This window comes from Rhipicephalus sanguineus, chromosome 6 (genome assembly GCF_013339695.2).
Source record: "Rhipicephalus sanguineus isolate Rsan-2018 chromosome 6, BIME_Rsan_1.4, whole genome shotgun sequence".
Taxonomy (NCBI): Eukaryota; Metazoa; Arthropoda; class Arachnida; order Ixodida; family Ixodidae; genus Rhipicephalus; species Rhipicephalus sanguineus.
In genome coordinates, this window is record NC_051181.1 from 72,740,550 (window position 1) to 72,765,893 (window position 25,344).

The 25,344-nt window shown below is 46.9% G+C and overlaps 1 protein-coding gene and 1 long non-coding RNA gene across 2 annotated transcripts; one reads left to right on the forward strand and one right to left on the reverse strand.

Moving 5' to 3' along the window:
* Positions 1 to 1,927: 1,927 nt before the first annotated feature.
* Positions 1,928 to 3,838, forward strand: LOC125758792 (uncharacterized). Its single transcript, XR_007416418.1, has 3 exons — positions 1,928 to 2,196; positions 2,259 to 2,876; positions 3,753 to 3,838. It is a non-coding gene; the product is annotated as an uncharacterized LOC125758792 (long non-coding RNA).
* On the reverse strand, positions 3,520 to 7,279 carry LOC125758791 (putative nuclease HARBI1). The gene is made up of 4 exons (XM_049416447.1): positions 6,931 to 7,279; positions 6,058 to 6,175; positions 5,577 to 5,989; positions 3,520 to 3,939 (listed from the first exon to the last, which is right to left on the reverse strand). The coding sequence occupies exons 1-3, from the start codon at positions 7,219 to 7,221 to the stop codon at positions 5,829 to 5,831; spliced, it is 570 nt and encodes a 189-aa protein (XP_049272404.1). The 5' UTR covers positions 7,222 to 7,279; the 3' UTR covers positions 3,520 to 3,939; positions 5,577 to 5,828.
* Between the last annotated feature and the right edge of the window lie 18,065 nt (positions 7,280 to 25,344).

Below are 25,344 nucleotides of genomic sequence, written 5' to 3' on the forward strand. Positions count from 1 at the left end.
GCGTAATCCCGAGGAGGAAGCCGCACATCTCGAAGCTAGATGTGTCGGTCGACGGGGAGTACGAGCGGCGACGGGCCCGTGCTTCGCTATACCAAGCTTTGCGTGACTTAGTGCAAACTGCCCGCAATTTCTTTTCGCCGACCTGTACTCATGGCACCTAGTAAAGGAGGAGCCCACCATTGTAACCACATTTTTTTAGAACAAATAAAATAACAGCGCGAATGAAACAAGGACGACAAAGGAACAAAGACCACGGGACAAGCGCTGTCCCGTGGTCTTCGTTTCTTTGTCGTCCTTGTTTCATTCGCGCTGTTACTTTATTTGTTCTAATTATGAACCAATTAGCCCACATCAAGGGGTTACTATTGCACATTTTTTTATTGTCTAGCTTGATACACTAAAATATGCACGCACAGACAGCCTAATAAAAGTCAACCTCTGTTCTGCTAGTGTGAATTGATGAAATCATTTGTCCTATCAATTGTAAGCATCCATTTCAACAATGATGTATAATAATGAAACGCAACAGCGGCCATACTGAGCAGCACATCTTCCGCGAGGCCAAGTTGCTTGTTTCAGCTTATTTCCACAGCTTTCCAGCCATCCAAGTTAACTGGATCCGCCAGCATGACAGTATCTCGGCTCGCTTCACGAAGGCGCCACCAGGCTGGCTTAGAATTTGTTTCGGCTGCTTTAGGCTCTTCATGCTACCTGGACGACGGGGTGTGATTACGTTATCGTTCTAACCGCTAGGCGAGAGGCATGTGCCCACTGAAAGATGCACTACATTCTCTTGGGAGCATTTCATGAGAATGTCAAGGTATGTCACGGAAGCATTTCATACGAATAAATGATAAACAGTTGTATCAGTTAGATTGAACGATTGTGATTTTTTATTTTTGAAGGAACCACGTAAAACGTTCTAGCTTTGCATCAGTGAAAGACAGTGAAAGTGTAACGTAAAAAAACCCAGTACGCCGGCCTGTATGTATTGCGTAACGTTTTGCGTTAACTTCGCCCAAGTTCTCGAATTCCAGTAATGCCATACAATATTTTCATCAGCTATACGTACTCACTAAATGTGCCCTTCCTGAGCATAACGCACTTAAATTTTTATTTGTAGGGATGCAACACGGCGCGAAAGAGCGATAATTTCTCAAGCGAGATGCATCTTACGAAATGAGTCCATTTAATTCACTTAATTCGCCCGTTGGACTGATCACTAAAGGCAGTAGGTGCCTGAGACGGGATTATTGTAAGCGTCATAGAGACGCACAACTTCCAATGACATCTGCTTGCAAGCTTTAGGCGAACGTCACTGATGATCGACCGCTTCAAGACGTTGCAGCTCAAACGAGCAACACAGCCTCTAGCCACTAAACGTAACCTCCGACAAAGAAAAAAAAAAAGCGAAATTAGAGAAGTGGCGAGAAGCACCCCATTTTATTTCAAAGCTGTCGCTGAAAGAAATTATGTAGCGTCGCCTTGCGCATTTTATCACGCCCGCTCAGTAGAAGGCGTCTCTCAAGCACCTGAGGGGCGATCGGAGATCTGTTCGTTCCGCGTTCGTTCTGCGGTGCCTACGTCACAGAAGTGAGAGGAGGCGCAGCGCTCCCGCCTAGAACCGCCGAGCGGAAGAGAACAGCCAATCGTGAAGCGGACAGCTTTCCGGAAGTAGACGCGCATCCTGTGACGTCGGCACAGGGACCGTGAAGCGTTTCTCGCCTTTTAATAAATATAATTACTTTACAGAAAATTATTGTTTTTGCTTCTCAAGCTCAAACACTCTTTCAAACAGCAACAGCTTTGAGTGATGATATTTAATAATGGTAGTTTTTTTTGACGTCGTCGCTAGATGGTGTCGCGCACGCGAAAAAAAAAAAAAGAGAAAAGTAGCGGCTGACGTAGTTTCAAAATGTCGTCCGATCGCAACGTCTGCGTTGGTTCTCGGGTGTCGGATCGTCAAAAGGAGCTTCTGCTGGCTTTTGTGAAAGAGCACCCACAGATCGCGACGCTGTCGTGCCCGCTGGAGCCGTCTTTCACGAGGGAGGACCGGGACGACATGTGGCAGGAGCTAGTAGCGCTTTTGAACGAAGAAGTCCCTGCGCGTAACACCAGGGCCCAGTGGCAGGCCCGATGGAGGAATGAGCGCTACTATTCGCAGCAGGGTCTTGCCAAACTCCGAGGGCAGCAGAGGTGAGTGCGAGCACAATTGTATTGTGGTCGGTCATCTTACACGTCCCGCTTGTGCTTTACAGCGGCACCCGAGGCGGCCAGATTTCGGATTACCGCGGCCGCGTCGTGCTTGATAGGGACGAGTGTGCGAGGCCCATAGTTCGTGTGGTCTGAATCGGTAAGCACTGGCTTAGAATATCATTGTTACTTGTATGCTGCGAACAAGTGGGCTCGTTTGCTTCGAGCCATTACGCGCTGTTAGTTTTACTTTTTCAAACAATATCGAGTGGATCACCCGGCCGCCGCGTTAGCTGAGGTGCTAACACGTTGCGCCGCCCAGAACAGAATGCGAAACAGCCACATTTGCGGTGATGACGAAAGAACAGCCGCGAACTATATTTCGAAGCTCATTAGAGCACCCTACGTGTTCCAACCCATTTCTCAGACCCTCGAGTCGAGTGAGGTGCGTAGCCAGTAGGCTTGCCTCCCTCCACCCCTCTCTCCGAAGTCTGTGTGTCATAGCATGCCGCTGTTGAAACATTCTAAAAAAACATTGCTATTGTCCACTTCCATTCCATACTTCTTATTGCACTCAGTGTGTCAATCAAGAAACTTCTTACTATAACAGGTGAGCCCTGCTCCAGCTGCTACTGGTGTGGCTGAAGAGGATGTGGCCCAGGATCTTTCCCGTGCCCCAACTCGTAAGTTTCGCTGATGTTTTTGATTAACTGTAGATGGTGTTACATGCTCACAGGTGATGCTCATGCGTGCAGGCATATGTTTGTGAAGAGATGACATCTGTGGGCATAAAGACAAAAGGCTGCGCAAAAAAAATTTGGCAAACGGTTGCAGGAGCTAGTTGTATGCATAACTGTCAGATGGAATAAACAGGTGTCCTGCCTTGCAGTTATGGTGAAATGTAGCAAAAAGGTAGCATTGCAAAAATGTTCAACATCTTGAAATGTTTCCCTGTTTTGTCAATTGCTTCAAAAGTGAAACTGAAAATGTGCTATTGCTAAATATACTGTTCAAAAAGCAAGCTCGTTATATAACTTTTTCACATACCATCATACACAAATGCACATGTTTGCACCTGTGTTACACCTGCTTGCTGTATGTTTCGCATACTGCAGCAGCTAGGGTTTCGGAAGGAGATTGTGTCAGTCATCGCGTAAAGCCGGGCAAACGATTGTGTAGCCCTGAAAAGGGCTGTTTGGTTGCTTCTCATGCAGAGATGGTTAGAGGCGTGAGATGCGTTTGATGAGATGAGCGAAAATGAATTCCGGCACCGCTTTGGTCTGTCCAAACGAAGTGCGTTGAGAGAGAAAGAGAGAGAGAGATACGAAGAGGAAAGGCAGGGAGGTTAACCAAGCTTTGGCTCGGTTGGCTACCCTGCACTTGGGGTGCGGTTGTGCGGTGAACCAAGCACCATTCATGGATGCCGTTGGGTCAGTGGATTTTCAACAGAGAGGAAATTGTTGCACACACTGAAACTCTTCACGAACAGAAGCTTCCAGCGAAGAGTCGGTAGCAGGAAATTTATAGATGATAATGGCAACACATTTCTTGGTTTCCAGCTCATGCCGCAGCTGCGAGATGGGGGCAACCGGCAGGCCGAGGCGCTGGAGTTACTAGCCGCAAACACCAGGCGGCAGGGCCAGGCATCATTGGAAAGCTGCGCCAGGTTCAACTTCTCGGTGACGCGGTCCACAAATTGCAAGGCGTTGGTACCCTCGCCCGGGCCCTCATTGCAGCGGAAGGCACCTGCACAGTGATTTGTAAAGACTAGTTGTACATATATGTAGATTTATTTTTGTTCACATCATGAGCTATGATACGCTGGTTTGCTTCAATGGTGCCCTGCAATTTTCTTTCAGTTAATTTTCTTTTTCTGCATATCAGAAGCACTGATGTGCTGTTTCATTGTACATAGTAAAGTGTAGATCAATGGTAAATCGTGTCCTGCGATGTCATTTGTTTTTAATCTCGTCGTGCGAGGTGATGCATTCAGCAGTTTTGTAGTACATGTGCATAGCACAGTGTGGTTTCATTTATAAATCATGTTTTGCCATGTCATTTTTTAAAATCTCATTATACAAAGTCATGCATTGAGCAATTTTGTAGTATATGCACAGAGTGCACTGTAGTGTATCTTTATGTTTATAGTGTATACGTGTAGAATATTGTGGCACACTGTACGTTTTCTATCGATTTTTACACGTCCTAGAAAAAAAGAAAAGCGTTTGTGAAAGGTCTAGGTTGCACAATTTTGAAATATTGCAAGACCAAAAAACAGTTGACGAAAACGTGTTCTGTTGCTTAGACTAGGGTACCGATATGGGCTTGTTGGTACATCTTGAACAGGCTAGTAGCATAGCGCGGGAAGACACACGGACAAAGAAGAGGTACGATACGAACACAAGCGCTTGTGTTCGTATCGTACCTCTTCTTTGTCCGTGTGTCTTCCCGCGCTATGCTACTAGCCTGTTCATGTTGCTTAGAAGTGTTTAGATAACAGGATTGGGTACAAACAGAAATCAATAATAGAGGAAGACATATCAGCAACCAACAACTTGCATTTTTTAGCGAGTTCAATTAATACCGGTTCGACTGTGCCTTGTTTTCATGTAATACAATGACTTTCGTGCTGCGAGACGCGTGTGTTGTTGCAGAGGAGCAGCAGGCACTTTGTAATAACTCCATTTGTATATTATAAAAGGAAGCTACTTTTGTATTCTTTTCCTTGGCATTAAACTTAAAGGATATTTATTTATTTTGCTTTTTATGTGCATTGCTCGTGATACTTGTAATAAAATTTCAATTCTGACACCACCCTTGTTGTTCATTTCATTTACAAGCACGATTCTTGTTGCACTAAAGCTACCGCATCTTGCTGTCCTGATTCAAACAGCCTTTTCCGGTTACCACTTTGGCTGTGAATGGCACCATGTGCCATTCACAGTTGAGCTCTCACTTGTGCTTAGTGTGAAGCGCCATATTTTACAACCTGGTCGAAGCATTTCATCAGCATGGCGTTGTGTGACAAGGGGGCATAGGTCGGCAAAATCACTCATGAGTCGACTCACTCAGATTCAGATCGAGCTGTGAGTCCAAGTGAGTAATACATTGGTGAGTTCGAGTCCGGGTGAAAACATTTTAGTGAGCCTGAGTCCGAGTGAATCCGCTTGAGGAAAATTTTGGTGAGTCTGAGTTTGAGTGAGCCCCAAGAGCAAAATATATTTCACGAGTGAGTCAGGGTGAGCTTCACATTTTTTGCCAACCTATTCAAGGGGGTTATTCATTGATAGGAGAACGCTGTTTCGTTGATATGTGTAGCAAACATTTGAAGCGTAGTAAAAAAAAAACAGTGACAAACACATTGAACAAAGACAAACACGCACCACGCAATGCTGCCGAGGTCGTTGCAGGCGGCGGCGTACTCTGCGCAGGTGCTCAAGCATGCAGGCCCTGTAGTTCTCGAAACAGGTTCACTACACGGTTGCGCTGCTGCTGGCTCCCGTTGTGGTGGTGGTGGTGGTGGTAGCTCAGCTGCTGCTGGCAGCAGTCAGCATCGTCGGTGTCGTCATCGTTTCCTTCGAGAACAGGCTCATGTGCCGCCAACGCAATGTCGTGCAGAGCTGCACAAGCAGCAATTATGCTTGAGCAGCTGTGCACAAGCTTACAGCGATGCACCACTCCACAACATTGCGCATGGCGGTGTGGGCCTTGTTGTAGTGGTCATCAGGGGTGCCACGAGCTGGTCGTCCGGGCACTGGTGTCAGGAACCACGGTTCTAATGTATAGCTGGAGTCTCCTGCACGAGGTCGGCATGACAGCTGTAGTGATAACATCTTGAATGTGGCAAGCATTGACAGCACTTACCAAGCAAGCCGAAGTTTTGCTTCCAGGTGCTGACGGAGAGGGCTCCCCCGCCATACCCACTAGTCATGACATGACCCCAGGAAACATGGACTGACATCCAGAGGTCGGCATCACATGTCTGCAGAATTCAATTCAGTCAAAATTGTACCCATAAATGACCTTGGGTACAATGTTGGGTATTATGTTAATGTAACTACATCTGTCTTCACTGTTACTGACTGTTGAAACATAGCTATGGACAAATCATCGACAGGGTAGGACTTGTACCATAAGTTCTAACACGAGGACAATGCAGTGTCAAAGGGTAGTCTGCATGTTTACTGCTTGGAACAACCCATCTTTCAGCCACCAAAGCCTTTTAACCAAATTATTGCTGTATGTTTAAGGCAATGTATCACAAAATATCTACAACACGAAAAACTTCGACTGAAAAAAGGGTTATGAAACAATGCGTATTTAATGTACATGCTAGGGCGCGTTCCGAGGGACCGAAATAAAGTTTATTCATCCATCCATGTATTGATCCATGTAACGTCCATCACGACAATGAACAATAAGGACATACTACGGCACATTCTGGGAGCGCTAATCTCAACAAATACAAATCGAGAATCAAGCTTCGGGTACACATGGCGAACGAGCAACGGTAATATTATGCACTGTGCAGGCCGCTGAACCAAAGTGTACTCCGCGTCACATGATTTCATCGCTTATCCTAAGCGAAGTGCCCTGAAACGAACCAATTCCCGTTCTGGATAGATCGAAAATACCGCTCCCACTTATACTCAGTTGCAACAGCCTCAGTAAAGCGGAAAGTTTAAGCGATATAAATGAAACAATTCGTTACGCATACAATGCATGAATAATACTCACGATCGTGGTGTTGAATGCGTAGAGTCCCTTCCCCGACATGTAATGCGTCGTGTCCGCGGAGCTCAGGCCATGGGGCTTCGGGATTGCGATGAGCGTACCATCCACGCACCCGACCACAACGGGAATCTGCCCGAGCCGCGCGAACGCCGCCTTCGTTCGCTCTTCGCGTCTGTGGTCTCCGGAAAAGGCCACCCACCGTTTTTGCCCGTGAGCGACAGTAATGGCGTGTTCCTGACGGACGACTGCGACAGGCCGCTGAATTCCTCGCAGCCGACAGCTCGCTGGAAGCATCCGATCGCAAAAATCTCAGCGCGCACAACGCCTTCCGCTCTGTTTAAATCCCACTGGTTCGTTGGCACCCGATGACGGGGCCGAGATCGTCGCACAACCAAGGTACAGTACGTTTCGAGAAACGAAAGCGACGCCAGAATTCACACTCGCTCATCTCTTCAAACGCATTTCGCACCATCTGCTTCGAGAAACGCCAACGTAGCAAGGAAGCACCGTTGCAAGCGCCATTTCCTCAAAATCAGCTGTTGCGGCAGCCGCAACCGCCGCATCACTCGAAATACATGCCGTGCGACGCCATTGTTCGCTCGAGAGAACGCGAGCGAACGGGCTCGCTCTCCGTTCACTTTTAGCAGACGACATGCTCGTTATGACGCGGCATGACGTCATCAAAAAAGAAAACATCAAGGAAAAAAAGAAATGGCCACGCCCCTTAGAATGGCGTGAGTTGTCCGGCTTCAGCCAATCAGCGCACTTGTTCTCCCCCAGGAGAACGAACAAGCGGAACGAACAGATCTCCGATCGCCCCTCTGCAGTGTCATGTAGCTTTCGGCGTCGTCACTGCGCGCAAATATCCGCAACAAATCCAGCGCTGTTACGCCCGATGAAGCCGCTGCCTCCGCCAACAACTACGGCGCCTGTTCCAACCCCCTGAACTTCGTCATTCCTGACGCACGCATCGGCACACTCGGCCACCTCATTGTCGACGGAGAAAATCGCGGAGGTGAGAACGGCGTCGTCAAAGGAAGTGTAATCGCTACACGCGATGCCGTCAGCGCCAACAGTCTCCATGGTGGAGTCAAGTTCTTCGCAGTCGTCGAAGGCTACGTCTTCTACAGCTTCAGCTGTGCCATCTGAGTGCACACCGAAACACTTGTTGAAGCAGTGTTCAAGGACGGCAGCAGTGATGGTGCTACATGCCGATGCCAATTAATGCATGACATCAAAGAGTGTAGTGCCTGCCGGCTGCTGCCCACGCTCCACGCTTGCTGCGATGAGTCCACCTCGGCCCCAAGTTCACCCAAACAGGATGCCTCCGGCAACAAAAACTAATCTCTCAGTCGGTACTTTTGTTGAGTACATCAAAACAAGTTTTCAGTACCGAATCACGCCATAGATGCCATGTTTAAATGAAAAATAGAGATCTCGGAGGTTGGGTTTCTGGTGGCGGGCCTTAAAAATGCATCATGAATGTCGCCCTCACTGCTTCTGGCGGCCAATTCGACCGTCCAGCCAGCAAGCGGGCCAAGTCAAGCCACGTGATATGTTAACATGGCCACCTGGGCCATGTCGGAGGGCCGGTTCGCAACGTACAATGCGGGAATGGTTCCACAGTTTCGATGTAACAGCGAGGCTCCCAATGCATTGGATCGTATGGGAGTGATGCTGGATCCGGCCGATAACAACGTGATAGCCAGGAAAACGCAGCACCCGGTAACGTAACAGAGGGGTTCTACTGTATTTCGCATACTCTGGCGAAACATCTCGGAAGTTGCACTCTTATGATTTCTGCAGTATGCACTATCTCGATGTGCTGGGGACACTTGCGATTATCAATTCTGGGATTTAAGTAAGATTGCCATTAAGAAGGTTTGTAACGAAAATCTCGTCAATAGATATCTAAACAGCAAAACTCGCATTCGCATACTTCCCCATGCTTCACGCATCTAAAATCCTCAGCTCTAAAATACGGATCATTTCGTGCTGCATATCTCATTCGTTTTTAAACATAACTACAGACAGTTGTCACTGAAACGACAAATATGCAGCCTCATCTAAAAGCACCATGGGAAGGTACCACTTAACAGAAAACTGATTGAAAAGAATATTGAGACAGCTCCTAGGAATTCCGTGTGTTGAATGCGCCATCAACGACCCCTGCTTTCCGTTTTAAGCAAACGTCGACGTGCAAACGGCGAGTGATGAAACGGTGCTTCAATACAGTATGCCACTTGAAGAAAAAAAAATCGACGTTAGATTTCACAGAAAAAGTTTGCAGCTTAACAAATCCGGTCGCTCAGAAGCAACAACTTAATCATGCGTATTAAGCTCGGAACAGCCTTGCAGGTATACATTCCCTATTTCAACATGAATTTTTTAAATGTTCGCAAAGTGTAGGAGACACTGCAGTTGTTCTAGAGTAATGCATACTGAGACGCACCTGTTTCGTGATGCAGAAGTAAAAACAAAGAATGATTGATGCGTTATCCGCACCTGCTACAGCTTTCATTAAAACGTATAGTTTGAGGAAAAAAAAAAGAGGAGAGTTCTTTGATTGCTTCGTCAGATTTCAGGCCTGTCTGGAAACATTCGCGTTCTCTTCAGCAGACACCTGACGTGTTGTATTGCAACACCTCATACACTTTTTTTATAATAGATTTGAGTTCCTTCGGAGACGAGTAAATTTCGTCGTCGAAAACCGGGATGATATGACGCTTAGCAAAATGAGAAAGTATATTCGAAGCTGTAGAGTGCATTTCATGTATAGAGGGAGAAGGTAGAAAAATAAAGAAAAAAAAATCTCTGACGCGTCTCATGAATGAAGGGAAGGGAGGCACGAATGCGTACACAATACTATCGCGATCAAAAAGCATGCGAATACTCTATTATTGTGTGGATAAGCCGAAATAATTTTTGTAGTTTTCTAAAATGAGGACTCGCTTTCTAAAAACGAACTTTATAACGAGAGGTTTGGTTTCTTGCGCAAATTTCACAATGAAGAAGAGTTACAGGACTGAGCGCTACAGACTAAGCTTGAAGAAACAGTGTTAGACCAAATAGCTACAAAATTAGCTCCGTCTTCACTGTGCCATAACCTTTCATGACTGGTGTTCCAGCGTCCACCATCAATCCGCATTGTTGGCAAATCCCTGTAACTTGGTTCAACGCGAAGAACATTCGGCGCGCGATTGTAATCAATTTCTACTATTCGCAACTATACGTATAGACATGATTTGGTCTATCTGATTATTTTATTTTTATAACGCAGAGTCTTCGAAAGTTTACAGAAATCGGCGTATCAGCAAGAACTTTCTGTTTATTCAAGCGCAACTCCATATTGCCGTATAAGTTCAGTATATGGTGCAGTGCGTGACTGTGCTGTACGTCTTGATCTCAGCAGCCCATGCCCGGGCTTCCAATAAATGTTTCTTTTTCACGACACAATTTGTCTTGAAAATTTCTTAACCGCGACTGCATGTAGCGGCGGCATTTACAACTCCGGCCAGTCACGTGGCGCAATTTGTCAGCGTGATAAGGACTCGCGCCTCAATTCCGGCAAGGGCAGCGTGCTTTTATCGACAGGCACCTTCTGCGTGGAACGTCTCCCAAGCAACACACATGCCATCGCTATTTTACTCTACGTAATTTTCGATGTACTATAGTAATTGTTCGCACCGATACGAGGTCTACAGGCACATTTCGCCGAGGTGCTGGTCATTTCAATACATGGCGACAAAACGTATTGTTAACAGCCGAAACGAAATTCTCATCGCCAGTAGATTGCTACTATTGTTGCGATAATGAGAAGAGTGCGAATTATTTAACTTGAACAAGAACACTACGCTGTTCTAGCACGTTCGCGCCACACTCAGGAAACTTAGGAAGCAATGTGTACCGTAAGATGAGTTGCCGCGACACAATAAGGCGCATGCAGGTGGCGTACGGTGGAGGGCTAGTTCGTAAGACATGGAAAACATAAACCTACGCCTACATACAGGTTACAAGAAGAAATATGTGGACGGTGCCAGCGCTGGTCCCGTCCACATCTTTCCTCATGTGTCCTGTACGTAGGCGTAGTTTTATATTTTACATGCAGGTGGCCCATTAGGTTTCCCACGTACTGTGCTGTACCGGGCCCCCATATCACCATACAGGCCCCCATATCGCCTATCTGGGTAGCCTGCCAGCGATTCGCTTTTAAAAAAATTGTCATGTTTGGAACATAACCTGAAGCGAGGAAACTGGAAAGGGCAATTGCCTGCATATCTCGCAAATGCCAGCAACTTAAAACGTTCTCCTCCTTCTCAAGATGAGTTGTTCGTGTGGACTGCTTCTACAATTGCGACATCAACGAAGGTATTTTTAGAAGAGGTGTAGTGTTGTGAGCCGAAGGTATTTCGGTGGACAAGCCAGCCCAACCTCTAGCTCTCTGATCAGCACAACCTGGTCATGAAGTCTGAGCTTCACCTTTTGCGTTGCAGTATCAGCTTCACAAATACATAGTCTCTGGTGTACTCAAAGCTAGGTTTTTACCTGGAAAAGTTTATTTTTTATAGTGTAGAACGTCTATCGTACAACATGTAAACTGCACTCAGATATATGAACAAAGTTAAAGAGAAATAGGAGAGATAGCGGTCTGCGTCAACGACAAGCTACTTCACCTGTATACTACACCGAACTGTCCTAACTCTGCACGCACTTGAGTGAAGTGACGACGTAGATTTAGACAAGCAATGAAATCAGCATAACGGGTAGGCCTTCTGCTCGTTGCTTGGAGCAAACGATAAGGAGGAAGTCGAGTGGCCAGGAGGTTTTGAGGCGGCAACTCGAAGAAGTAATTTAAGGCTCCAAGGCATCGCCACATGTCACGGAGTCCCTGCGCCGGTGTACTTTTACCTGGAATTTGTTTTTCATTTCTGTCCCGATCAAGAATCAAAGGAGGACAATTAGCGAAGGCTCGACTGAACCTGGTGGTGCTCGAACACCCATCGCTCCGTCTATATGCACGAGAAAGACGTCACGGGGATGCGACTTGCGTCTGTACACATTTCTTTTTCTCGCTTAAGTTACGATACCTCCACCACGCTTTGGAGTAAAGAGCCTCCCGTACTAGGGTCTCCATGACTGCCCTTAGCGTCAGATTACACTGCCTAACGAAGTGCGCAGACTTGTTGTTGTCGGCTCCCTGCTTTGTCTACAGAAGCGACGAAGATTGTGCTGGGCTCCTGCATGTATAGGATTAGAGAGAGCATTTATGGACCTTTTCTGAAAACGTACCCGCCGGAGCGGCCAAATTTTCCACCTGTAACATCCACCTTCTAGCGGATGTTTGTTGGGTCAGTCGAAGAACATTATTTAAAGTTCCCGCAAGTTAGTGAGACGAGTGAAATGTCCCGCCTAGGTGACGGTCAGGAATTCTTGAGTCCTAGCGGCCTCCTCGGCCCACTGGACAAACCAAAGCTGATGTTCAAGGGCAGAACTGTGCAACACAGTGTCCCAGTGTATGCGGATGCGACCACTAGAGGCTGCAACCCCACTATTGTGTGTTATATATGGTGGGGAAGCGCTAAAAGAAACGGAGGCTTGTGAAGAACACAGGACACGGCCAGGAAGGACACGGCTGGAAGGATGGAATGACGGGGTGTATGTCCAGAAAGAAGACATGTGTATAGGCTCTTGTGTCGCCCCACTCCTTTGCAATATTTTTTAAGCAGGGTGGATAGAGATATTCAGAAGCAGCTGGATGGCATGGATTTCAAGGTTTTCAGATTTGTTGATGACTACTTTGTTTTGATGAAATTTAGGCATGGCAGCAGCACCCTTGTGAATGTTTTAAAAAGGCCCAAAGAGAAAAGATTCGGCCTTTAGTTAACCGTCGAGTTATCAAACGAATGTGAAATTCGGTTTCTATATTGTTAATTAAATTTTTGGCTGACAAGATTAGCTGGATGTACCACCCTAGAACGAAAAAACCGCTATTAAACTGTAATTCAGCACATTCTAGAATAGTGAAGAATGGCATATGGACGTCATGCATCAAATCGGCGCTTACCAAATCGTGCGAGCATCTAATGGAAAAAAGATTGGCCGCGTATCTGCGTGCTTCGCTGCAAATGTCGTGTAAAGACGATAGAAGAGGCGCTGTGTGAGATATGGACGCCATCTGGCAATACGTCGGGAAACATGAGTGCTGTGTTGCGTGCTGGTAGTCCCGGCGCAGCAGCAGGCGAAGACCGGCGGTGACCAACGCGACCGGCGGGGACGCCAGCCAGCCCGAAAACGCGGTTTGGCGCGAAGAGCTGAAGCAGAGAAACGTCCGCACTCAACGAGTACTCTCCACACACTCTTTTATTTACACGTCGCCTGAGTAAAACAGGAACGCCAGAGCGGCGCCCACAACCGGCAGCCTGAAGGCCGCCCACAACGCTGCTTTTTCATTTTTTAAATATTTTTTTTCACCTTCTTGGCCTTCTCAAAACTAAAGTTTTTCATACACCAACCCATAGCATTCGTACAGTGCAATACAGAACCGAAACCGAGACCCAACAATGAGCTCATGCGAAGGGCACGGAGGAAGGCAAATTTCAGCGCAGTCGCATTTTCAGCTTTGTTGAAACAGCGCTCACTAGACGACGACGAAGTAAAAGAAGGCACAGGACAGGCAGCGCCTGTCCTGTGCCTTCTTTTACTTCGTCGTCGTCTAGTGAGCGCTGTTCCAACAAAGATGAACGCATACCAACTCGCTCAAGCTTCCATTCTTATGCATTTTCAGCGCAGCTTAAGAAACTAGGGTCCTTAAAATTACGTATGTATGCATTTTCTATTAAAGGAACACGCCACCTAATACTTACCTAGTGATGTTGCACCTCAGATATGCATGATATTTACTTTTTGATCGACAACGTTCACAAGTATGAACAGCCGTACCAGTTCAAGACGGCTGGCCCTTGGGCAAATGGTTCATCTTTGGCCGAGTGGCTGAATTGAGGGACGTGCCGACAAACAGAAAGACAGACAGACAGAAAGACAGACCAAAATTTCTGCGTTTAAGTTCCCCAAGAAAGACTATCGTCTTTAAAAGTGTTTCGACCCAGGTCGACTGGTTAAAAGGAGCTAGTTTTCCAGATGAGTGCATTGTTTTGGCATGGGAAAAGAATCGCCGCGAGATGGAACAGATGAGGACAAAGGCACGGGTCGGGGGGACTGAGGATGAAGACGGAACGAGAATGAAGATAGCCGTTGTTCTATACATGCACATCACGTCACACAGATTAAAGATGATAGCGTCGAGGTATGGGGTACGTGTACTGTTCTCGGCCAAAAACAAGTTGGTTAAGATTTGCCCTGCAGTGCAAAGTTTGCCAAACAAAAAACGTACTGAAACCAACCATGGGTGTGGCATCAGGCATGGAACCAAGGTTGTCGACTGTAGAAAAGATGTGGTATACGATGTCTCTTTTACACGCGTAAAGCATTACATCGGCCGAACGAGCCGATGCGTAAATGTGCGCCTTCGCGAACACGAAAGTTCATTGAAGGGGGCACCGTATTCACATATAGCAATGCACTGTAAAGAGTGCACGTGTAAACCTGACTTTGAAAAAAACCGCTGTTGTTGACAGGCACGCCGATCAAACTGTCAGAGAGATCGTTGAGGCTTATCATATCACGAGGAGTGGCAATGGTTGCGTTAGCAAGACATCCTAATTGCTCTTGGATTGTGAAGTTGCTTTTTTAGAGAGAAGGTAAAATGAAGTGCGTTTGTTGTCTTGGGTGCATGCGCTGTTTTTATCTCTTGCCTGTTTGTTTCTTTCATGATCACGTGTTGAAATTTTTGGCCGTAGTAATGACGTACATTTTATATATATGAGGACGTTGTTTTCAAAATAAACTCAGTTGCTAGTAGCGCCGTGTCCTTTGTTCTTCACAAGTCTCCGCTTCTTTTCGCGCTTCACCACCATGAGTGTGTACCAACACGGCCAACTGGCAGTTATTCCTCGATGTTTGTTATTCCTCGATGTTCCCATAGTATGTGTTCTAGAGTGGCTCTACCAAGAGTCTCAAACACGCAGCCCACGGTCCGCATGCAGCCCCACACCTTTCGCTAGCGGCTTGGCCTGAAAGTTACTGTCTTCACACCAGATCATTTTCTCTTAAATTTCCTTAATAAGTATGTTCATGAGCTACACAGACATGACTGGTCTCAAGCGGTTTTTTTTTTTCGTGAGGCACCCCATGCAATCACAATGCATCGAAATATAACAGTGAAATGAAAACTATAAATTTCAGTCTCGGTGTTCAGATTTCAGTCATTTTAGAGACTGGTATCGATATGTTGGTCGAATTCTGACGGCAAATCACCTTCGGAAATGACCTATATATAAGATGGGGCAAAGGCCTTTCAAATAGCAGCGTTAACTGGCATTCTGTACAAACAACCATCCCACCCTCCCGCTCGTACCTTCTTCGCTGCCCCAGACCTTGCGGGACTAAATATCGTGGTTGAGGCCCAACAGCTCAGTCGTGCTTGAGGTCATTGCTCTATAACTACAGTTCTTGCGTTTGCATCTCTTGCGCTAGCGGCTTGGCCTGAAAGTGACTGTCTTCACACCAGATCATTTTCTCTTAAATTTCCTTAATAAGTATGTTAATGAGCTACACAGACATGACTGGTCTCAAGGGTTTTTTTTCGTGAAGCACCCCATGCAGTCACAATGCATCGAAATATATGTCTGGGTAAATGAAGATTGAGATCGCCAGGTTCGAATAAGTTGTCGTCGGTCTACAGCCGACACACTGCCGACACATTGTTTCTTGTTGACTTTTTTACCAGCCGTAAGGATTCACAGTGCTTCAGGTGAGATTCAGCCGCTAGCGAAATTTCGTAAGGCTGCCAGAGAGTCAATGACTAGTACGTTCGCTTCTGCAAGCGAGGCTGCTAGCGCAATATCATATTTCATCCACAGTCTTTATTTTTGCTGTGCTTGCGGTAACGCATTTTTTGCGCTTCTTTCCATGATCGATAGTGACGACTGTAAAGCCACGTCTGTGGTTTTACCTAGACGTTTTTTCGCATGTTTACAATGCCGATGCTGCAGGCACGGCTCAAACAGGTTATTTCGGCCACTATGGCGAGCAGATGAGCAAAATATTTGTTTAAACAGTAGTGGAAGAGTAAGCGCACCTTGCTTCATAAGCTTCGGTTGAGGAGACCAAAGTTCAAGGATTCCGACAGCTAGTTTTTTGTTTTTGTTTTTCAATGGCGTAATGATACTAATGGTAATGATATTAGTAATAGAATAACTTCAATTTCAGCTATAAAAACGTTAAGGCCCGCAATAGATAGTCGTACGAAAAACGTTGCCAGCGGAACACGCATGCAGACTCCAAGCGCAATATATTGTTGTCGAACACTGTCTCACTCTTTCAACTTCGGTTTTCATTGCTCTGTGTGAAGTTTCGATTTCATATTCAGCTACGTCTACGTCAAGATACTGTTGTCGGAGTATGTCGGCACCACTCTGAATGTTTTATTCAGCACACCATGAACGCAGGAACGAATGCAGAGCCCGACTCCATCTCCGCGACAACGTGCCGCTTTATGCATGCACAGGTGTGCTCTCCGATCCGTTGGGGTTGGCGTGTATGCTTCCGGTTCCACATACTTCCTGTGGCACGCCAAGCGTGAGAAACACGAACGGTGGTAGTAGGTATTTTGTGACAGCGCGTGATGTTTCTGTTTACAAACATCGCTTCTAGTCTGCTTTTCTTTCCTCTGAAGATATGAATTTTACATTGTGCCCGGCGACAGTAAACAAGGCGTCTTAAAAGGCAAGAGTTCGCCTGCGGACCTCGCTCTACATAATCCGACAGTTTCCGACGCTTCAGTGATCCTGACGTGCAGCCGGCCTGACGGCGGCTTGCCGAGTGATCCATGATCCCCCTTCTGTTGTCAGCATCTTATACGAAAGATCTGGGTTGTTCTTTTTCATTGTAAACTTGCTTATTTTTGCTGCTTTTTGGAGTCTTCCTCCTCTGTGAGCCGATCAATTCGTGTCATCGTTTTTGTTTTTTTTGCATGCCATATACAAGAAGCGTGATGTACGTGTTTTCACCGCACGACATAAGCCTTTGGGGTTCATGCTTAAATACAATGTGATTTTTTTGTGTCCTTTTCCACTGTAACTGCCATTTCGCGTTTCCATCTGTAGACGTTCTAATTACGGCGCATAATAATTACGCAGAAGAATTGTCAGTGTTTCTAGCTATGTCAGATGTTTCTAGCTATGTCAGAAGATCTCGCCTGGTGCATCATCTCTACAAGAGGTGAACAACATAAACAAAACAAGCTATAGCTTCTTTTGTTTGCGGTTCTGCAGCCCTTACGAAAAAGCTTTACGAATGTACACATTCAAAAACCTTTTGGATACTTATTCATCACATTATTGCAAGAGAATCATCAGTGCGATTAGACGCACAGCGCTCGAACACATATCACGCGATCAATAGATCTCTGTTCTTAATGACGTGGAGTTTTGGTGTAAGTAGAGCAATAGAATCTGTTTGATGCCGGAGTCCACGAAGACTTCACTGACATCATTTCTGTCACAGAAGTGAACTCGGCAAAATGCACATGAACAGAAGACAAAGAATAATCAGCAGAAAAAGTTCCATGAATTGAGATGACACTGGAGTCGAATCCAGGACCTCTCGGTCTGCGACAATGGGTGCCGGGCGCTCTACACACTGTGCTACCGACGCATATGCGCGAGGTTTCACAAACGCGCCTTATATCTCTCACACCTACCTCTTATCGTGCTCTTGATAGGCGGGGGGCAGGTGTCGCGGTCTGTGAGCGATGAAGTGAAATATTGCATCATGACACTAACGAATGCTGGCAGGGAGCGCTTCGGAACTTGAGCGTAACGAAGGCCTTCGGTGCATTACTGTAGGAAACTATATTCTACAGCCAGTGCAGAGTAGCCTATGCGGTGATTCCTTCAGTGCAATGTAGTCCATGCGGTGATCCCGTTCGGTGACGATGCAGTGACGTGCCTCGCCATTCGCGTCGTGTTAAAGTGTGACTGATCGTTGCCAGGGTAGTGCAGCTTCCACATTCACCAGCGCTCTTTCTCCGCATCCTGCAGATTCGAGTACGATAGAACTGCTGCAGTAAGTTAAACAGAAAGGCAACGACGTGGACGGGAGCATGTCGCGCAATGAATGCTTTGGAGAACACCTTCCCGCGTTCACAGTTCAAGCTGTGAACTGTCTCGCTCGCGTTATCGAAGCGCTGTTTGGTGTATGCATGAGCAGTGGCATAGGTTACCATATTACTGGGGAGCGCACACCTTGGCGTTTTTATCTTCAAATGAGGACGCTTTGAAGGAGTGCATATGGAGCACCAGTGTTTATTATATGCTTGTCGATGCCATCTTTGCTTTGGATTCACCATATTCGGTATCCAGGTGTATGTTAACTACTTCTGCTACCACAAAGGTTTGATCATGGTCATAGACGAGAAAACCTGGGCCAGGCGGCGCTGCTGAGCCTTTCTGAAAAGCGCCCCCTTTTTCGGAAATCTCATTACGCTGTCGCGCACGGCGCTCCGCCGGCGGCTTGCGTGCGTTTGGCTTGCGTATATTGCGGCTGCGTGCATTCTGTCTCGCTGAACGCACGCGCGTGCTTTCTCTCTCTCCCACTCTTGTTTTCTGCTCGCGCAATGCGTGCGCTCTTCAATGCGCTCGTGCGCGCGTTCTTCTTTCGCACTGTGGTTCTGAGCGCTAACCTTGCGCTGCGCTTGCTCTAGCGTGATATCTAACTGGAGGTCGTGGTGTCGCGGGGTCGGCGGAGATGGCACGTTTGTCAAGAGACTGGAAAGAAAGCCAACCCTTTGGAGAAGGGAATGCATAGATGGTCGAGAAAATGAAATGTTGAAAATGAATTAGTGCGCCATGCTTTAAGAATGGTGAGAAGAAATGGCACCGTGATCGCGCAGAACACTTATGACGAAAACTTCTGCACCCTCGATATGAAAATAAACGCAAAAAGAAAGTCATATTAGTCACCCTGCTTCAAAACGTGTGTGCATATAAAGGAGGAGTAATAAACTTTATTAAGAACCAGCAATTTAAGTGCCTTGGCCTAGGCTTCCCACGTGGGGACGTCGAGGTCTTGCCTCTTCGCCGCCTCGCCGGCTTGCTGGATGGCCCATAAATGAGAGAAGCGTTGATAAATGACACAACCAGCATGGAATAATTCATGCCAACCCGAGTTTGGCATGAAAACCACCCGAAAACTGATTTTAAGCTGGGCTTGGTAAGCAATGTTTGGGGTGAGCTGCACAAGGGCAGAGGATGCATCACAACGACAAGAACGACGACAACAAGGGAACGAAGACGATAGGACAAGCGCTTCGTTCCTTTGTGGTCCTTGTTCTCGTCGCGCTGCTTTATTCTCTGCTCTAATTATGAACCGACTAGCCCTCATCAAGTTGTAACCAATGCACAAGCGTGAAACAAGAAAGGTGCGTTCGCGTATGCCAGCTTCCCTGTTCTATTTTTGCACAGAAGTTCTCGCCAAGTATGAGGTGGGCTGTGTTCCTGATCCTGCGGTTTCCAAAAGTAGAACAGTGCGAAGAAAAAAAAACGTGAGTACTGTTTATTTCTTTCCGATGTCATTTCAGAGCACTGGAACCACAGACATTACTGAAATCAACCCTGCAAACACATACGTTAATCTAATATGACGCCTGTATCGTAGAAGTACATATGTAGTGTTATTGCTTTCTTGTAAAATTAGATAACCAGCACCACAACCACAATTGCCGTTGCACCGACATTACGCCTGCATATGCTGTTTTTCCGAAGTAGTTCATAGACCTGGTGTGGCTCTGTGGTAGAACACCTCATTGCCATGCAGAATGCTTGGGTTCGATTCCTGCTGGGATTCTAATTCTTATTGTTTCCATTCGTAGGGTCAACGCTGACGATGTCAGTTTTTCTTAACCCTCTCGCATTTAAATTACGAATGTCTGTTCTCGCCGTTCCTGGGTAGATATAAACTGTCAATCACTCGTGGCGCATACCCATACACCGCGGCCCGCGGTAAACGGGTATGGGCCACCCGTGTCTGGAGGAAATGGTTTGACGACGTACTCCACAGGATTTTCACGTTATATATGTCATGACCCGACAGTTACATTCGTCAAATCCTCTTGCCCTTCCGTGCCAGTTTTGGTCTACACCAAGTTAAAGGGGTCATGAAGCACCCCTTGGGCTGATTGAAAAAACACATCCTGCGGAAAGCTGACACGGCTATGAACTGCTCTGCCAAATATTACAGTCGTGCGCGCCGCGTAATGGCCACAAGCGGAGCGCGAAGTTGCCGTTTCCCCAGGCACCCTCTTTTCAAACAGAGGCCGGTTCTCACTCTCGTCGGTGGGCGGGGCGTCTGTCCGCTGTACATCGCAAGAGACATAGCATGCTTATTGGCCGATAGCCGACGTAAATCGAGAGCGGCGTTCGGATCAGATGCGCTTCTTGCCGCGGGGTGCCACCACTTGCCGGCGCCGCACTCCTCAGTACACGGTAGCCGCACTCGCGCAAGCGAATCACAGCGGGAGAGCGATCGCGTTTCATGACGCGCGCTGGCGTAACTTCTTTCCCCCATGCCATCCCTCCCTGTCTAGCTTCCAGTGCGCTCGCCGGCACGAGAAAAGAGAGAAAGCGCTGGGAGCGTGCGCCAAACCCCCGTAACTCCGCTGATTCTTGACGGATTCGAGAAATTTTTGCGGCAATCGATTCGGGAGGCAGTACACTCCGATACTGAGGCCATTAGATAATTACTTGGAAAAGTGGTTCATGACCCCTTTAAGGAGGCGATCATGAGAGCACCCAGATGTAGGCGGCTAGATAGATAGATAGATAGATAGATAGATAGATAGATAGATAGATAGATAGATAGATAGATAGATAGATAGATAGATAGATAGATAGATAGATAGATAGATAGATAGATAGATAGATAGATAGATAGATAGATAGATAGATAGATAGATAGATAGATAGATAGATAGATAGATAGATAGATAGATAGATAGATAGATAGATAGATAGATAGATAGATAGATAGAAGCGCTCAAAGTCCCAAAGGGTCGCTGAGAAATGGCTTCGCATTAAAAGGGCACGCAAGTTTCGGAACAGTCAATCAAGATCGTCACTATCGAGGAAAGGAATCATACAGACTGGTTCTTGAACATGAGGTGCATCAATTTATTTCAGATTTTGGGGTAGCAGAAAAAAAACGACATGTTTTCACTTCGTTTTACATTTAAAAGCAAACAGTGGTAACCAGAACGACAGGAGCGGCAATAACGGAGCGACGACAGCAGCTCCAACAGCAAAACATGCTCTGGGACTGCCGAAAATAAATAGCTTAATGGGAAACTCAAGCGTTGCTCGAAGGTATCCTAGGAGGAGTTCTTGTGGTATCGCAAAACTTCCTTTTTTATTTTATTTTTCTCGTCCGAAGATTCCCGCGCAGTTCCTAGGGAGTTTTCTACGACATGCATTCATCATGTAAATAAACGCCTGGGGTCTTCGTTCATCATGTGTCGCAACACCGAAAGCGATCTTCGGCGCGAAGTGGTAACAAAATTATAATAAAGCAGCAACTCGGGCGTGTACCGAACGCTCCTACTTGATTGGAAAACTTGCGCTACCCTTCAAGCAAGATGCGATGCGTTCGATAGCAGCAGAAACTGTCGAAATGCGCCCAGGGTAAGCACGAGTAGGGCTGTGTTGCTTCCTTCAGACGCGAGCATGGGCGTCGCGAAGGCTTGGGAAATTTTGTCCCTGCAGTAGGGTGTTCAAGAAATTTATATTTCGGCACTCTCGTATACATATAGACGAACCCGCTCAATCATTGCGATGTTGATGCTCATACATTTTATACCTAAGAAGCAGGGCATTGGATTGCATCTAACCCGTCAATATGTGTGCAAGTTTGCGAGTAAACGCACAGCTCGTACTATTGAAAACGCTATAAGTAATTTTCGTTCCTTTTTTTTTTAGACGGAGAAATGTCTCACTTGACTGTGAGTTTCCTGGGGCGAGCAATACAGTTCAAGATGGAAAATTTCAATTAAAATCAACAGAAAGCGCGCTTAGTTAAGGAAATACAGTTTGAAATCATCCACGAAGAGATGAAGAACATCATTAAGGTATCCCGAAGATTCGGCTACAAAAGGATGTGAGCCGTTGCTAGGAAATGAAGTAGGCCAATTGTAGTCGCAATGCGATCTCAGTGGAGCAATCTTGTTATCGCTATGTCATTGTGACTGTTCACATCATATGCAGCCTGGAAGTAGTGCGGCCAACGAACGCATGTGTGTGTGTGCTGGGGGGGGGGGGGGGAGGTTACATAAAGATATTACTCGAAACGTATTAACTATGACCTCGTAGAGAACGAACTTAAGTAGACGATGAAGCAACTCGCTGCCGCTTGGGACATGAACCGAAAGCTTCGACTGTGAGTTTGTTCCTTACTGACGGCGAGTTTTCTTCCATTAGTTTACTTTCCGTTTCTCTGATGTTAACCTTCGAGGTTATTTAACTTGCACCTAAATCAATGAGCATGGCCTGGTTTCTTGAACATCGTGCACGTCTAAAAGCGGCCGCCATCGCCGGGAGTGGAACTAACGCCCTCAGGCTTTACTGCGCAAGCACCTCAGCCAGTGAGCTACAATGGCGTTCACCATGACTTCGGCCAGGGCTTTCTATATATATATATACATATATATATATAGATATATAGATAATCGATTATCTATATATATAAGCGATTATCTATATATATAGATAATATATATAGATAATCGCCCATAAGTATAGCGGCCAAACGTTGTGTGATTGCGGAGCAATTAATTATAGGGTTTCACGCTTCGCGCACAGCACACCACATTTCTCACGTAATAAACGTGCATGTCAGTTTCAAAAGATTAGAAAATTGTGCATATGCGACGCGCCGGTGCAAGCTATGTGAAGAGGTATGATTGTGTAGTACACAGCAAGCGGTGATGCGTGCAATCGTGCTCGTTTTCGTCCAATGCAACGCTAACATCATGATGATATATTTGTCACTGCGAATGTCACAGTTTCAATCTCACGCAGTGCTTTTCACACGGAAGTAGGGCAAGAGGTAATGCTAATAGCATAGTATACAGGCTAGTCCGCTCTTAAGGTGAACACCGCTCAGCATGACCGCGCTCCGCGGAGTGCCACTGCATACTGCGCGGCCACGCATCCAATCGAAGCGGCGCAGCCGTACATCACCGCCCCGTAGCGTGCATTTGGTGCCGATGACGTATCAGCTCTAGCGTGAGTGCCCGTGTTACGTGCCTGTTAAGCTCAGCGTGCCTGGTAAGCTCACATAATGCACACAAGTATTCAGTTTACGCGAAGATGTCGAGCCGCCTCCTAATGTTTGGCTCAAAGCGTAAAATGCGGCATAGGCTGCTACTGTATGACTGTTTCGCGTGAAATTGGCTCCCACAATGCGTGTGATGTGCCGCATTTTCGCTCCTCGAGACATCGGTGTAAACTAATGGTTTCCGAAGTTCCCCGGCGTATCAAGGAGAAAAAATATGATGCGTCACAGCTCGACACTTCAAGCGCACTGCTCAAACATAAAGCAGGACGCACGAAACGAACGAACAGGTACACACAGTACGAGCGCGAACTAACTGCCACAGTTGTTACTTATTTCTGTTTGAACAGCGCGCTCTTTCGGAAACGCGGCCGCTCCAGCGAGAGAAGTAACCTTCGTACGCTCTGTGACTTCAGCGTCGACATCGCGGGGAAAGAACATGACAGACAACCCCCCGCTCCACGACCCCCCCCCCCGCCAGCCCGTTTCCTCGGATAGCGCACGAATGCGACGAAGAGCGGGGCGAGCTGGACGACTCCTTTAAGTGCGCCCGTTGCGCTCCTAGCGCCATCTCGCTGGTAATGAAAAAACGCTTATAAGCGCCTGCCGTCTCTCAGTACTGCGGTAAAGGGTGTGTATATAACGCTCGCCGTTAGCCACCTGGAGGATCTGCGCTATGTGGCATAGTGGTTAGAGCCACGCGCTACGGATCGAGAAGTCGCTGGTTCGATTCCGTGCTTCGGAAGCTTCTTTCGGAATTACTTTTCTTTGGCACTTTTACATATATATATATATATATATATATATATATATATATATATATATATATATACATACTTATACATATACGCAGCATGGCGGCGACGGCAAAAATCAGCCGAGACTGTCCATATAATTGCTATCGCAGTAAACAGTATTAAGCTTTATGAGTTACAGGTAATAGTCGTCATGCTCTCACGCAAGGCGATCAAACGTGTGTAGCAGAATCGAATTGTCTGTTTTGCAGATGCCTTTACCATAAAAACTGGTGGCATAACGTCGACGAAGTGCATTTAAGCGATGAGAAAGTCAGTTCTGTTTCGCGCTCATAGTATATTTTGTACCTTACAATCTCAAAGTTCAAGCACCCTTGCTGTTCTCACCATGCATGTTTTCGAAGTATTTCTTTATAAGTGTAAAGGCGCTTATTGACGGCGGTATTGATGGCGACGGTGCACAACGATGACAGTCGACGGAGCGCAGACTCGCAGACTCTCACGAGCACGAGCACGAGAGGCGTGCTCTCGGAGAAGAGGCGAAGAGGGCGACCCACTAGAAGGCGCTCGAGAGGACGACCCATTACAGCGTTCCAATGCTTCTCTACAATTACCCCGGGTACGAAAAGGGAGCCGCCCGGCGACCTAACAGCTTGTCACTATGAACGGGTCGTAGTATGCCTTGAGGCGCTCCACGTTAACAATGTCGCGCCCTCGACGGCGTATGTCTGAAGATGGTTCGACGGGTTCGATCAGGAAGTTGACCCGGGATGTGCGCTCGACGACACAGTAGGGGCCTTCGTATTTCGGCACCAGTTTTGAAAAGAGGCAACTTGCAGTGGTAGGGACCGAGAGCCACACGAGCGCTCCAGGGAGGAACGTGGGCTCAGAAGTGGTGGTGCCATCACGAATACTCTTCTGCAGCTCTTGTTCATGCGTCGTGAATGTCTTGGCAAGCTCGCGACACTCTTCAGCAAGCCTGGCTGTGTCAGAAATAAGCACACACTCAGATGGATCCGGCTTGTATGGAGGTATCGTGTAGATGGTGTGCGATGGGCGCCTTCCGTACAGTAAGAAGAAGGGTGAGAAACCAGTAGTGCTCTGAGGGGCTGTGTTATAGGCGTAGGTGACGAAGGGCAGAATGGCATCCCAATTGGTGTGATCGGCGGCGACGTACATTCAGAGCATGCCACCGAGCGTGCGGTTATAGTGTTCGGTTAGG

What these genes read in the sequence shown, in the direction of transcription:
- LOC125758791 (XM_049416447.1), bottom strand. Translation starts at nt 7,221, where the DNA reads ATGCTTCCAGCGAGCTGTCGGCTGCGAGGAATTCAGCGGCCTGTCGCA. An exon ending in ACGCATTCAACACCACGATC is followed by an intron (nt 6,176 to 6,930) that starts GTGAGTATTATT and finishes TGAATTCTGCAG; the next exon opens with ACATGTGATGCCGACCTCTG. An exon ending in GCAAAACTTCGGCTTGCTTG is followed by an intron (nt 5,990 to 6,057) that starts GTAAGTGCTGTC and finishes GACCTCGTGCAG; the next exon opens with GAGACTCCAGCTATACATTA.